General features: G+C 44.5%; 1 protein-coding gene across 1 annotated transcript in view; it reads right to left on the bottom strand.

Moving 5' to 3' along the window:
* The window catches only part of LOC105278748, a 99138-nt gene that overhangs the window by 1701 nt on the left and 83898 nt on the right, over positions 1-13539 (bottom strand). Inside the window, exons 2-5 of the mRNA XM_011338058.3 lie at positions 8106-8311; positions 4921-5056; positions 3288-3436; positions 1043-1307 (exon numbers count right to left, since the gene is read on the bottom strand). Coding sequence (XP_011336360.1) covers positions 1043-1307; positions 3288-3436; positions 4921-5056; positions 8106-8311 — 756 coding nt within the window. The remainder of the gene's footprint in view (positions 1-1042; positions 1308-3287; positions 3437-4920; positions 5057-8105; positions 8312-13539) is intronic.

Genomic DNA, 13539 nt, shown 5'->3' with positions numbered 1-13539 from the left:
GGGAAGAGGCCTTTCATGAATATTCGGGGAAAGAGTCGAAGTTTCGACTCCGCGCGGAAATTGAGGCTCAGTCGAGCGAGTTCGGCTAAGGCGATTCGCGCTTGAGCGCGCCGTAAAAAATGGCCGAATTAAAACGGATCGACAGGGGGATGCGTCCCGCGAAATTGGATTCTTAATTCTGTCGTTCGCTCACGCGCGGCCGCGGAAGTTCGGGAGCTTTGACGAACATCCCATTTTCCCGCGAGTTGAGGAAACGCCCGGAAACGCTTCGCTTCGCGCTTCCGCTCGCGTAGCACCGGTTGTTGCTTAACGTCATTCGGGGGAATGACGTTGAGTTGCCGAACTATCCGCGCGTCACGACGTGCTCCGGAGATGTTAACGCACAGCCGAAAGGGCTGGATCCATTATTTCGGTCGTTAAGCCCTTCTCGCGCGGCCACAAAGCCTACACTTTTTGCGGGCCCCTAATCAATATTAACGACGTAAACTGTGAAAAACGTCCCGCAGCTTTTTTCACCCGTGGCTTGAAAAGCGGTTTCTTATCCCCCTTTCATAGCGGAGGCAGCTGACGGTTCTCCAAAGACGGACCCCCTCGTTACAATTCTTCTGATATTAATGTAAATAAAACGTCACTCGCAGAGAATTTAATATCACGCTGGCTGATAGCTCCTCAAAGGAAGAGTTTAAGAACACTTAAAAATAAACCCCTGTATAATACAATGACTAAAATACGATCCGCGCGATTACTTAATTACGTTTATCGATTTTAATTGCGCATCAAATTTAAGCTCGCTCAAAATGATGAAAAAGGTATTTAGGTGTAATTCGATCGTGCTCGCCAACAACAGAACAATACTTTTGTGATTCAGGGGGGAATTTCAGTTAAATTGATCCGTAGTTTTCCATCAAGCTAACAAGCCCGGCTGGATTGAAAAACACGACGAGGAAATCCGCGTGCAGAGCAGACGTTCCGCCCTTGTCGCTACGTCATCTACCCTCGTATAGCCAAGGGCTGACTCTTTCTTTCTTTTTTTTCTCCTTACCTAGGATATGCTCGGCGTGCGTGTGCCCTTGCGCCCTTGTCTCCCTGCTCTCCATTACCGGCATCTTCAGGGGCCTCTCACCCTCTATGCTGAGCTCATTCGATTTCAAATATATGGTCGCTATCGTCGCCAGGCATTTGATCTTCAAGTCTCCCTTCTTGAAGTGCTTCGAGCGCAGACGGAACTCCAGACCGAGCATGACGGTCTCCAGACCCTCCCCGCTCACGTCGGTGATGTGGGGCCCCCTCAAGAACTCTGTGTCGGCCTAATCGAAGCGGAGAAGTGGCAGTGTATATTCTCTCGACGTGGACGACAACGATGACGACGACGACGACGACAATGCGACACTTTCTTCACTCCGCCAGAAATATTCGCACACACGCCGTCGTCCTCGTCGTTTCAACTCTTACAATTAATTATTTAATATTTTTCTGAAATTTTCATGCATATCTAATTTTTGCCCGAGAGCAGGAATGTCGAATTGGATCAATTCTGTACTGGATGATCAAAATTCAGGAGGATCTAGACAGGAAATGGGGGAAAAACTGATGGGACCAGAATCAGAAAGGGATAATTTTTACTTGATAAGTTTGTTTGCAAAGGATTAAGTAAAGACCGAAACGATGTTGTGTTTTTAATCGCGCGCGGAACTGTGATTAATTAAGGATCATTTTAACGTCCTTAAAGGCGCGCTCTTTTTCGTTTTTTCATAAAATGTAATAACATCGTAAATGCTTATCGTCACGAATTAAACGCCGTATTATATTTGTCTAATCTACTTCGTTCTCCTGGAAAATTGACTCTTAACCCGCGAGCTCCTTGAGAGCGCTATATAAACTTTTAATAGCGCTGAGCAGAAGATTGCTCTCTCTCATCACAACGTCTTATTATAACGTCCTCAATCAAAATTAAGAAGTGTCACACGAACGTATAACATGTCCTCGTAATAAGGCATTCGACATGTCATTTTCTGTATTAGGCATTATATATTCTTTGTCGCCAAACGCGAATTTAGCTTTCTGTTTAATAGACGTAAAATTTCATCGTATTATCACATTTGCATTACACAGAATTATTTGCAACACAAATGGAAATGATCCTTTAATCGTAAGATTATCACGAATTTCGGATGTTGATTAAATAATCCAATTTTAATAAGCCACGAACTAATGCGGGCACTAAAATCAGGCGATTTCGTGCACGCGCGGCCGCCGCCGGCAGCACTCGAAGATTAATTACCCAAGAACCAATTATTTGTTCGCGTATGAAAAATGGAAAAGTTCCGCGTGCGCGAGGCGTGCAGGCGGGAGGGAGTACTTTGCAAAATTAATCCTCGAGCTTTGTTAGCGCGTAATCGCGGGTCAACGTGACGTTAACGATCACGTTCCCGACTGTGTTATTTTCATAGTGAGGCGAGATCACCATGGCTTATTGCCGCGATGGAAAACTTTTGACAATGCTCGCACAAGGAATGAGAGAGAGCGAGACGAAGAGAGGCAGCGGAAACTCTTGCGACTTTTCCCCGCGTCGTATAGTGATATCAAACTACGCTTTTACGGACCTCGTAACTCGAGTGTCACGATGTCGGTAAAACATGATGTATTACATGGTAGTCCTTATTATTAAGATAGACACGAAGATTTAACTTTCCCGCTAAGTTGCGGGACTATCTTTACGTCAGATTTTCGGAACAATCGAGAGACCAAAGTGTCCCCGTACGCTTCTGCGTATTTTTGTCTATCCGTTTGACGGATCTTCAATTCGGAGCTGAGTCGCTAAAATTTCTGCCATATTAAAATATGGCAGAAATGAAAAATAAAAAAATGGAATATTTAATCCCGAAAAATTAACATGGAAATTGAAGCTTGAATTTTTGAGAGTTAACAATTTTTAATCCCGCGAAATCACGGTGAAATTTAGGACTGGCAATTTGCCGGAATTTAATGAAGCGTTATATTCGCCACGACTTGTTAATATCACTTGTTGTTAATAATGTAACGTGACTGTTAATAATGTAAGGGATTCACTTCTCTTTTCTTCTTCCCGTAGGGTGTGATTTATTTCTAAATCAGTTACCCTGGAATAAGCGAATCCCAGGACTACTCGATCGGATTTGCCGAGGTCGCGGTTCATCCTGGACGCGCGTCACCGCGAAGTTTTACGCTTCCGATAGCCGCGAGAAGACGTTTACGGTTGCGGTACACAAGCAGAGGCACCCCTGAGTGTCTGGGGTTGTGGTACTCACGGGCTCGCCGTTGATAAACCAGCTGAGTATGGCAGATGGCTTCGACATGGCTGAACTGCAATTGTACCTGACGACGTCACCGACTTGATAACGATATTTCCCCGGTAAGTCCCCATTGATAGTGATAGTGGGTCCTTTCTCCGGCAAGGCTGGAAATAACGAGGAACGCTCATAAATAATCAAATCCTGCGAAAAAGGCAGGTTCCTCTCGATTAATTCGAGCGGTGGGCTTTTAACTCGCGCGCCCGCTCGAATATTTGAACGCAGCACCGCGCCTGACCGTAATTTTGTTGCGGCAGAGCTTAACTTGTTTGTGCTTACCGGCGTGGAAATTTTAATGGAGTAATACTATTCGCTGTAATCATTGCATTCGATGTAACGCGCGCGTAACTATAAATATATGTATAAATGCACACGGTGACTGATCGACTGGCTGGCGCCAGTTAAAAGTCGAACGATCGAGATTTCCGCGTCGCGCGGCAAAGTGAATAAGTAATCGAGTTCGCGTCGGATTAACAAGATTGGATGGAAAAACAAACGGATCCTATTTAGACTTGAGAGATCCCGGAGATCTCCCTTGGAAATCCGCTCACTCGATATCTCGCGCGATATTAATCAATCGCCGCCGTTTCAATTTCGCGAAAAATAAAACGAGTAGACAAACAAAGGGAATTTTATAAAATCGAATCACTGATAAACCCCGCCGTCGGAAATAATCGGCAGTTAAGGGATTTTCGCGCGTCTATCTATTCGCGCGAGGAGAGATTTCTAATGTCCAGATTCCGGAAAATTACGAGAAATAATATCAGTTGATCGAATATCGGTTTTGAGTTTGTCAATGGATTCCGCGCGAGCGGCGACAAGAAAATATGATATTTCCAGGGTGCGACGTACGTGGCGATAATAAGGTAGGATTATAAAGGATTAACGGAAAACCTTTAAATCGAAAAAGTCGGAAATTATAGACGCGACGTTACCGTTGCACGACGAATTGTTAGTGATTCGTCACCAGCCGACCGCCAGGTCGATATTTGAGGAGCGGATAATGTTCGCTCGTGGAGTAAAACTAACGCGATGTAATTAACTCTTTTCGTCGAGTATCGGAACTGTGATTCGTTTTAATTCCAATGTTAAGTGGCTTATAAAATCCTCAAAGTCGTTAAAATTCTTAATCCTTGTTGGAAAATCTCTTTTCGTCTTCTTCTCCTTCTTCTTCTTCTTCTTTTGTTGCCGCTGCTTCGTTCTCATCCTGAACGCGAAACCGAAATCCTTTCATTAAAGGACACATATAAATCTTTGTCTCAGAATTAATCCTAAGCCGCACTTTTTTTCCTTCGGCGAACTGTATGAGGGAGGAAATCCTCCCTAAGATTTTGATTTTAATCGTCGGACATGAATAAAATTACAATTAGTCAGCTCTTTTTTTTCTCAACTTCTTCGGCCGCGATAACAACAACGTTCGCACGGATAATGGGTCTCGACGAGTGGAGGAGCGGCGCCTCTCGCGAGAATAAATCAACGGCGCAACAATATCCTTCCCAAGTTTGCGGAGGCTGGATTGCCGTTATTGCGCGATTCCTTTGAAAGATAAAACTCTTAATTAATACGAATCCGCTCGGTGCTCCGTACTCACCGATTACCAGCATGTCAGAATGGTCGGAAACAGTCTGAAAGGATGGCGCCTCTGCCGAAACTTCGCATCTGTAACGTCCCGAGCTCATGAGGTTCACGGACCTGAGGACGACCCTTTTCTCGGTGGAATCATGAATCTGCAAGAAGAGAGACAGAGAGAAAGAAAATTACAATATGAAACAACTAATTCGCCGTGCTAGCCGACGTGAAAAATGTGCGAATTCTTTTTGAACAAGATAAATTAAATTATCAAATATTTTAACATTTATTTATATTTTATCTGTTAATTTATATTTTAAATTATCAAAAATTTTAACATTTATTCATATTTTATCTATCAATTTATATTTTAAACTATCAAATATTTTAACGTTTATTTATATTTTATTAACTGAATGATACGGGGAAAAATGCGATGTCTCATAACGTAAAGAGACTACCGCGCAGACTGCGAGAAGCATATTTGGCGCAGATGAGAAAATCAACAAATGACAAAAATGTCCCATCATAGATATTACGTGCCGCTACATTAGACACCATTGTCTCGCATCGATATCTTCCCGTTAATATACCGGCACACAATAAATCTCGCACGCGCAACATCACTTCCGCGGATCGATCCGATTAAATTCGGGATATCTATCTCTCACCTCTCCGAATTTCTCTCGACGAAACGAATGAATTAAATCGGGGGGATATGTTCGTGTATTCGTCTTTCGTGCGAAATCAACTTCCCTCGAACTTCCGTCGAAATTTCCCCACTGTAGTCCAGTGAATCACCATCAGCACCACCACTACCATTACCATCACTAACCCCGTACAGAGGAGACTTCGAAAGCTCTCCCCCTTCATTCTCACGGCGGAGTTTTCGCAGCGGCTGAGAGGACCGGAATTTTTTCGTATCACTCAATGGCGCGGAAAACCGAGCCGAGTGATATAGTCGGCGAGGAATTGAAATTATTGGAAATATCATTAACCCAGAAGAGAGAGAGAGAGAGAGAGGAACACTGTTCGGTCATGAAGGCGGAAGAGGACGGTGCGGGGGGAGGTTCCCCCTCGAGATCAATTTGTAATGCGTTATCTTTTGCGGTGCCGACGACGACAACGACGACGACGACGAAAGGCAATTTTAGACGTGCTCGCGACGACGACGAGCTTAACGAACAACGTCCCCGCGTTAAATTAGTTTCGCGAAGAACGCGGGGTTCGGGTCATCGTCGTCGTCGACGTCGGCACGCTCGCAATTTTCATCCCTGCAAGGCGCAGGGAAGTGCAGCGCGCGATTCATTATACTAATCGATGTAATTATAAACAACGATAATGAGGGAGGGAGAGCCGTCTGATAATTTCCGATCACGCCAATCTCGGTGCTTGATTAATGCTTGATTAATGATTAATGCTAATATTAAGGCTCCATTATAGAAGATCGCGTGTCCATGTGGCTCATTGGTCGTTCGTTGATCCGTTATTCCCTTGTAATGCAGCGCTAAATCGCAATATTGACGTGGATGTACGATGGATATCAAAAATCCCATTAAATCCCGACAAATACTTAGTAAAAATAAAAATTCTTTAAAATGATAGTTCTATATGGCTACACAGGTGAAAAATTTGTGTTAAATTTAACAGATATCACATGTCCCAAACGGTCGACATAAATTTTTGTGTTAATTTAACATAATATGGATATGTTAAATGGTGACACTAATATTATGTTAATATTTTAACCCAAAATGAATGCAAACTGCGAAGTAATTTGAAATAAATTGTATGTAAAATCAACATATTTTTAATAATAAAATTAACTCGAAAAAAAAGTTATTTTTACATACATCTTTACTCTCAACATAGTTTTCTGTAAAGTTTAACAGATAAAACTTGTCACTAATAATACGGAACATATCTATTGTGTAAAATAAAAAATAGGTGCACAATGTGTAATTTTTACACGTTTTTTAGTTGTTTAAAAAATTTAACACTTGAGTTGAATTAACACAACGGCAACATGTTAAATTAACACATGAATGTGTTAAATATTTAACACAAAAATGTTAACCGGCATATTTTTTAACAAGAAAACACAAATTTTCCAACTGTGTATATGGCGAGTTATTTGCAGAAACAGCATCTGCAGTTTTAAGATTTACTTCAACTGTCGGATATCGCAAAATGTAGAAAATAGAATTTCGGAAATGTGATTATGGCGTCTACGTTGTTAAGCACGTCTCTGTTTTTATTACTCAGTCTCGAGTTAGCACATCGAATGAATATGCACTCAAACGAATTTCACTTGTCGATAGCATAGAAATATATCCTCGTGCTAGTTTATATTTTGCTCGTGCTATTTGTTTTTTAATCGGGAAAATATCTAAGCGAACGCAATGTATGATTTATCTTTTAACGATGCGAATATGAAAACGAGAATATTCGCGTCCCCATTACGGAGTTTGGATTTTAGCCGTTCGCCAAATTGACGTCCAAAGACCCGTACGTGATTGAAAGCGGGCCAATCACGGCGCCGTTCCCGTGGGAACATCTTCACCGGCCACGTCAAGGCTTGAGCGGCAGCCAGGAATCAAAACATCGCGCACTCCAGGAGCTTTCTTTCCCAGGACTTCAATCCTCTCGCGACACATGGACTCGACCGATCGGCACATCGGAAGGTAAGATAAGGGTTCGGCGCGGGAATCGAAGAAAGTCGTAGCCTAAAGTGGAGCTTGCAAAGCTTGCAAGTTATGGATTCGTGTCGTTCCTGGGCCACCGCGATTTCGTCACCGCAAAAGTCGCTTCGAAGAGAGTTAGCATAGTTTACGAGGCCCACTCTACACTTGAATCAAGAGAACAATGGATGGAGTTATCCCAACTGCTTCAGGCTTCTCTTGCTGTTATCATCCCTTCTTTTAGCGAATCTCGAAAGTTAAAGCTAAGTCGCCAGGATCTCGTGCGGCTTTTAATTTCTTTTCAGTCGTAAGAATACCGAAAGATTAATAAAAGCGATCAATGGTAGATAAGTACTTTGTGGTTTTACTGTACTTACTTTTTTTCTTTTTACTGATTGTATCGCTATTGCACTTTAGAGTGTCAAAGGACCATTCGCGAGATACGCCTTGTAAATTACGAGTTCGACTTTACCGAGACTTTACGCAGGGGAAGCGTAGTGGGTGGCCAGGGGGGTGAAATACTTACGATCACCGTGACACCCGGGTGGTTGAACGTCTGAACAGGTGGCTTTTCATTGGGCAGGTATCGGTAGAACTCGTTGCCATCCTTGTACCATTTGACCGAGTACAGCGTTTCGCCGTCCAGATTGAAGTTGCAATCGAGAGGTATATCGTTCCCGCGCACCACGTACTGCGGCACTTGCAGCTGCAACATCCTCAGGCCGTTTGTTTCTGTAAGCAAGCACACACGCGGCGATGGTGAGATCAGAGAAAAGGAAGTGCGAAAATGTCCGCGTGTCGAGAGCGTAACGTGAACGCCTCCAGCGCGAGAAACAGAGAGAGAGAGAGAGAGAGATCTTGCTTAAGGAAATTAAACTAGACACGAATAATTGGAGTAACTGTTCTCGCGGCTGTTTTTGTGGAGCATTTAGCTCCCTTGTTGAAAATGAATGTTGCCCGGAGAAGTAATAGCAGTTGGTAAACGAAATATCAAAGGCTAAACGTATTACGGTACTAGCGTAACTGAAGGGCTAAATACGATTTAACGAGCTGCTTTTTCAGAGAGACCGATTCTTCAAGACTTCGAGAGTCCCTAATTCTTAAATTGTTCGTTGCCTGTCAACATTTATGTTTCTTTCAATTTTTAAGATTTCGTGGAGATTGATCTTTCAGACTCGTTACGTAGACTTCAACGATCAAAGGAGCGCAAAATGTATACAGATGAGCGGGAAACGAAATTTCATAGTTAGTATAATTCTCATTCCACTTTCCACGGTTCCATTGTTACATCAACGTTAAACATTAATTAAATGATACTGACGGTTCCAGCAGCGCTGTTTGTACGCTGTATAATTACCTGACAGTGTTACAACGTCACCATTTGAACGACCAAAATGCACGAATCACTGGCAACGAGCGACTCTTCCAACTCTTTGAATAAACGATAGGAGTCGGGCACGCGACCCTTTTTGCAAGATGCGTCTCCGGTTGACGTCACTCGATGGGGGGAGAACATTAAAGGAACCGCTGAGAAGAAGAGAGGAGCAGGAGAAGAAGACACGAAGATACGTGATACGGCGTCTCTCTTTCCAAAGGATGCAGCGATTCCAACCACCGAGAATATTCCGCGAGAATAGTGTGTAATCCACGGAACATGCCGTGTGTTTGTTAAGGGAAGAAGAGATAGCGTGACGGAAGAGAAGATGAGAAACAGAGAGAGAGAGGGCATCTGCGGTGAACGCGCCAACGGAACTCCGAGAGGTGGAGGATGATGACGATAACGTCAGGTAAACAGGTGGTTGCTGCAGACGACGACGACGACGACGACGACGACGACGACGACGACGACGGCGAAGGCGGCTCTATGACGTTTATAAACAAGGTATTAATTTCTTGACACGTTCTTGTGCGCGAGCAAGACGAATTGAACGTTTGTTCGTGCGGGCCTCATCTGCGGGTTCGCTATTCTCAGCGACGCTGAAGATCGTTAGGCCGAGAACGAGATAACGACTCATCCGATTATAAGGTAGCTTCAGCGGGATATCGGTTAATGCTATCAATCGCGAACCGGATAAGAGATAGCGTTTCAGAGAACGAGGAGAAACGGCGGAGAATGACATGGAAAATGTCGAACGACGTTCGCGTAGATCCTTCTTTGTTCTTCTTTTTTCGGAAAATCGATCCCTGAGCTTTGGGATTAGATTGATCAATTCGTATCTTGTAACCGCGGCATCTTCTGACGGTCGGCGAATAACTGCAGCTGAGTAAGCGCCTTCAATACGCGACGGTGCACAAGCAGGATCCTGAATCACCCTGTGTATCCTGAATCACCATTTTACTAGAAGCCCCGTCAATAGCGAGGCCGCTTCAAAGCACCGACTCGGAATTTCCGACGCGACGGGTTAAGTGAAAATGTACTTTTGATTGCCGCCTTTGCGCGAATGGGGATAAGTACAAGGGATAAGCACAAGGGATAAGCGCGAGAAATAAGCGCGATCATAGGCGTCGCCGGAACTCTTCTCTCCTCTCTCCCCGCAATTATTTCAATTATCCAACTAATGGTGTACAGCAAAATATTCTGACCCTCTGCCCGTTCGTCCGCCGTCCCCCTCACCGTCCTCGCAGCCTCGGAGGAGTACCATGAAAATTATAATAAGACGGTATTTCTCAAGTGGACTTTTCCTCCGCTTTTTATCCGAGGAAAACCCGGGGAAATCGTCTCGCGGCGCCCATGGTCGCGCCGGGCAATTTCCAGAACGACAGGGATAAGAAATAATTCCCGCGCTTCGTTACGTCCGCGCATTGCGAAGACGAGGGAAACTGGCTTATAGCTTCGGGGTGACCATATTTTCTTACGTGCAGATGGGACAATCGCGCGGAAAATCCGGGACCATCGCCGGGACCAGGCAGGAAAGGGCTACTCTCCTTCTCTCTCTCTCTCTCTCTCTTGCGGTTTAAATTAAATTAAAGAAGAATTTAATTGACGTAGTTCGTGGGAAGATTCTCAGTTCTCGTTATCGCGGCAGCGGGTAAACGGACGCAGTAATCGCGTGGAGAGTTGCACGGGAGTACCAATCACCAAGTTGGAGGATTTTAAATCGATTTTACTCTGGCGCCCGCGGATTTATCTTGCCGATTATAATCCCGAGGGCTTCAAGGGCATTAGCAGACGCTAACCGGCATTGGTGGCGAATTGCAGTAGCATTATGGCGATGTGGCGATGCGTGACATCGATAATCGTGAGAGCCGATGGATCGCGTCGCGCGCAGGACAAACGGGCGAATCCTCGTGCGTGTCTACGCCGTATTTGCCCGTGTAAGGGAAGCGGCTTGTGGCAATATATAGTACGTATGTATCTCTATATAGATACGTGTGTGTTGTGTACCGAGGATGCAGCTAATCGATATAACGTATCGCCCCTTTTTTTCGGCTCTCGCCGACCGCTCAACTTGACGCGGAACTTTGCGCCAAGTCGGGCGCAAAAGCTGCGTTATCACGATAAACCGCGGTTTCCCGCGAAAGAGCGATCCCTGCCGCAAAAACGGAATTTCAGAGGAGGCAGGGGTAGAAACAAAATCAATCGCGCGCCAACGAAAATAAAATCCGAAATATCGTTTGCGCTAAAACACCGCGTAGCAGTTGCCCGCAGATGTGTCGGGAGGCTAGTCTCGCAAATAGAAAAATAACGGCGAATCGTTTAGAATTCGATTAAAAGTGTATGTATTTGTGCAATACATTTTGGTGAATAAATTTTCTTTAATATTAAACAGCTAGAAACGACATGTTCTAGTTTTAAATTATTTAAAAATACTAGTTGTATTATAAATATACACACATTCAGAGAAACTTTGCTGAGAGATATCAGAAATTTGTCTCCTTCATGTGTTCATGCATATTAAAAATAGTTGAACATTACCAACCACTAATTTGTTGACGTCAAAGTCAATATGATCAAAGTGTCACGATGTTTTCTCAAAAGAAATGCTAAATATTCATGCTAATGTCATGTTAAATTATTGGGTTTTCGTCGTGGAGATCTATTTGAGTCCCGAACATGTATGATTGCATTATTGCTTCATATTCCAATATTATTTTCAGATCTCGATTTTTCGTTCCCGAGTGCTGACAAGTATCCTCAACACTCTCGAGTATCTCCCAACATATCGCACTGTCAAAGACATTGACAGCGATTCAGTTTGCCTCGTTGAGATATTCAAACGAAACGAAAATCAAATTTGTCGTTCGTACAGATTTTCTACGACGAAGCATCTTGCAAAGCACAGATCTAAATCGGGACACTTGACTGCGTCGACGTTGCGGCGTCGTCACGCAAACGTCTCGCGGTGCCTCGCAACCTCCTTTATAAATGTCCTCCGCGCGTGTTATTTTATTATAAAACTGCCGGGGCTGTGCGACGAAGTCCCGCTCTTTAATATCCGGGATACGGGATATGATTCGTCATTTTTTCCCGACGTTTCCCCGTCGTCGTGGTGGCGACCGCCGCCTCGCCATGATTTAATATAAAATAGCGCGCGCCTTCTCCCTTTCTCGCTTTTTCTCGCCGCTCCGCGTGAATTATATTAGCGCTTTGTTCGACGTACTCCGACGTATCCGTACAATATCACATCGCAGCGTAACTCTCGAATTTTAAATGACAGTGTCAGCGGTCTCGGATATTTTCGAAGAAATATACCATCACGTGTCCAGTTTATCCTAATGAATTATCTACGAAACGTCTGATCATCGCATCATGCAATTGTCAAGTCAAATTATGAGGATCGCTTGGTCTCTTTAAACGAGTTCCTTTAAAAATAAAATAAAACAAAAAAAATACTGGTGGCGTGTCTATCGTGCAGGGACGTGAGGGTGTAAGAAATGTCGCAGGAAATTGTCCTTAAGTATGGCGATACATAGCGTCGTGCAGTCATTTGCCTTTGCACGACGTAACTCCCGCCACGTTAACTAACGCGACGTTGAACACTTGACCCCGAGTTTTCCCTTTTTCGCGGCGGCAAGGCAAGGGCGGAAGAGAGAGAGAGGAGGTAAGGGAAAAATACCTTCGCGTGTTACGGCAACACTATGAAAGGACCGCTTTTACAAATTGCCTTTTAACGACCCGATACCGGGCGATTTCGTCCTGCCCTCCCCCTCGGGGGACGCATTCCGCAATGAGCCCGTAACACGACGGTTAATTTAACGTAAACTTTCGGTGCGCCGGCCTGCCGCCGCGCATAAAATATGCGAAGATAATGAATTTGATCGCCACCGGCAGAGCCTGGCCTTTCTCTTTTTTTTCCGCTTTCCCTCCTGTCCACCCTGCCTCGTTTCACCGCGGGGGGATGAATCGTACACAGCGGGGTCAACGCCCATAAATTTCCACCGATTTGACCCTATTATCGAGGATCGTGGTGGTCGCGACGAGACCGTATCCAAACTCCGATACCGCTGTTCTCCCTCTCCTCTCTCCATTTTCCTTTTCTTTTTCGATTTTTCTCTCCCTCTGTCTAACCACGCTCGGCTGGGAATCTAAAAAATTCGCGAAACACGATAGATTCGACGTACCTCCGTAAACCGCACACGCTGAATCCCGGCGCATTGTTCGGACGAAGTTTTATCTCGCTCTCGCTACGCTAAAATAACGATGCGACGAAAGAGGGAAAATAAATTCTGGCTTAATGCTTCCACCCTTATCGTTTTATCGGGCGCGTGTTCCTTATTTGTTATTTGTCATTCGCGCATTTACTCTGCGGCACGCGTCCGCGGATAAACTTCGATCGGTTTGTCGAACGATCGTCCCTCGTATTTTTCGTGCGGCGTGTCGATTCTGTCGGAATAACTGCCGAGTCAAATAAAATAACATTTCGACGTGGACCATTGCTCGTCCGACTTCGTAATGCAGTCTGTAACAACAGTCGTCATGGTGTCTTACGGTGTGTACAACGCGTGAAATTTGTTAATGG

This window comes from Ooceraea biroi, chromosome 11 (assembly GCF_003672135.1).
Source record: "Ooceraea biroi isolate clonal line C1 chromosome 11, Obir_v5.4, whole genome shotgun sequence".
NCBI lineage: Eukaryota > Metazoa > Arthropoda > Insecta > Hymenoptera > Formicidae > Ooceraea > Ooceraea biroi.
This window is presented reverse-complemented; position numbering and strand designations above follow the sequence as displayed.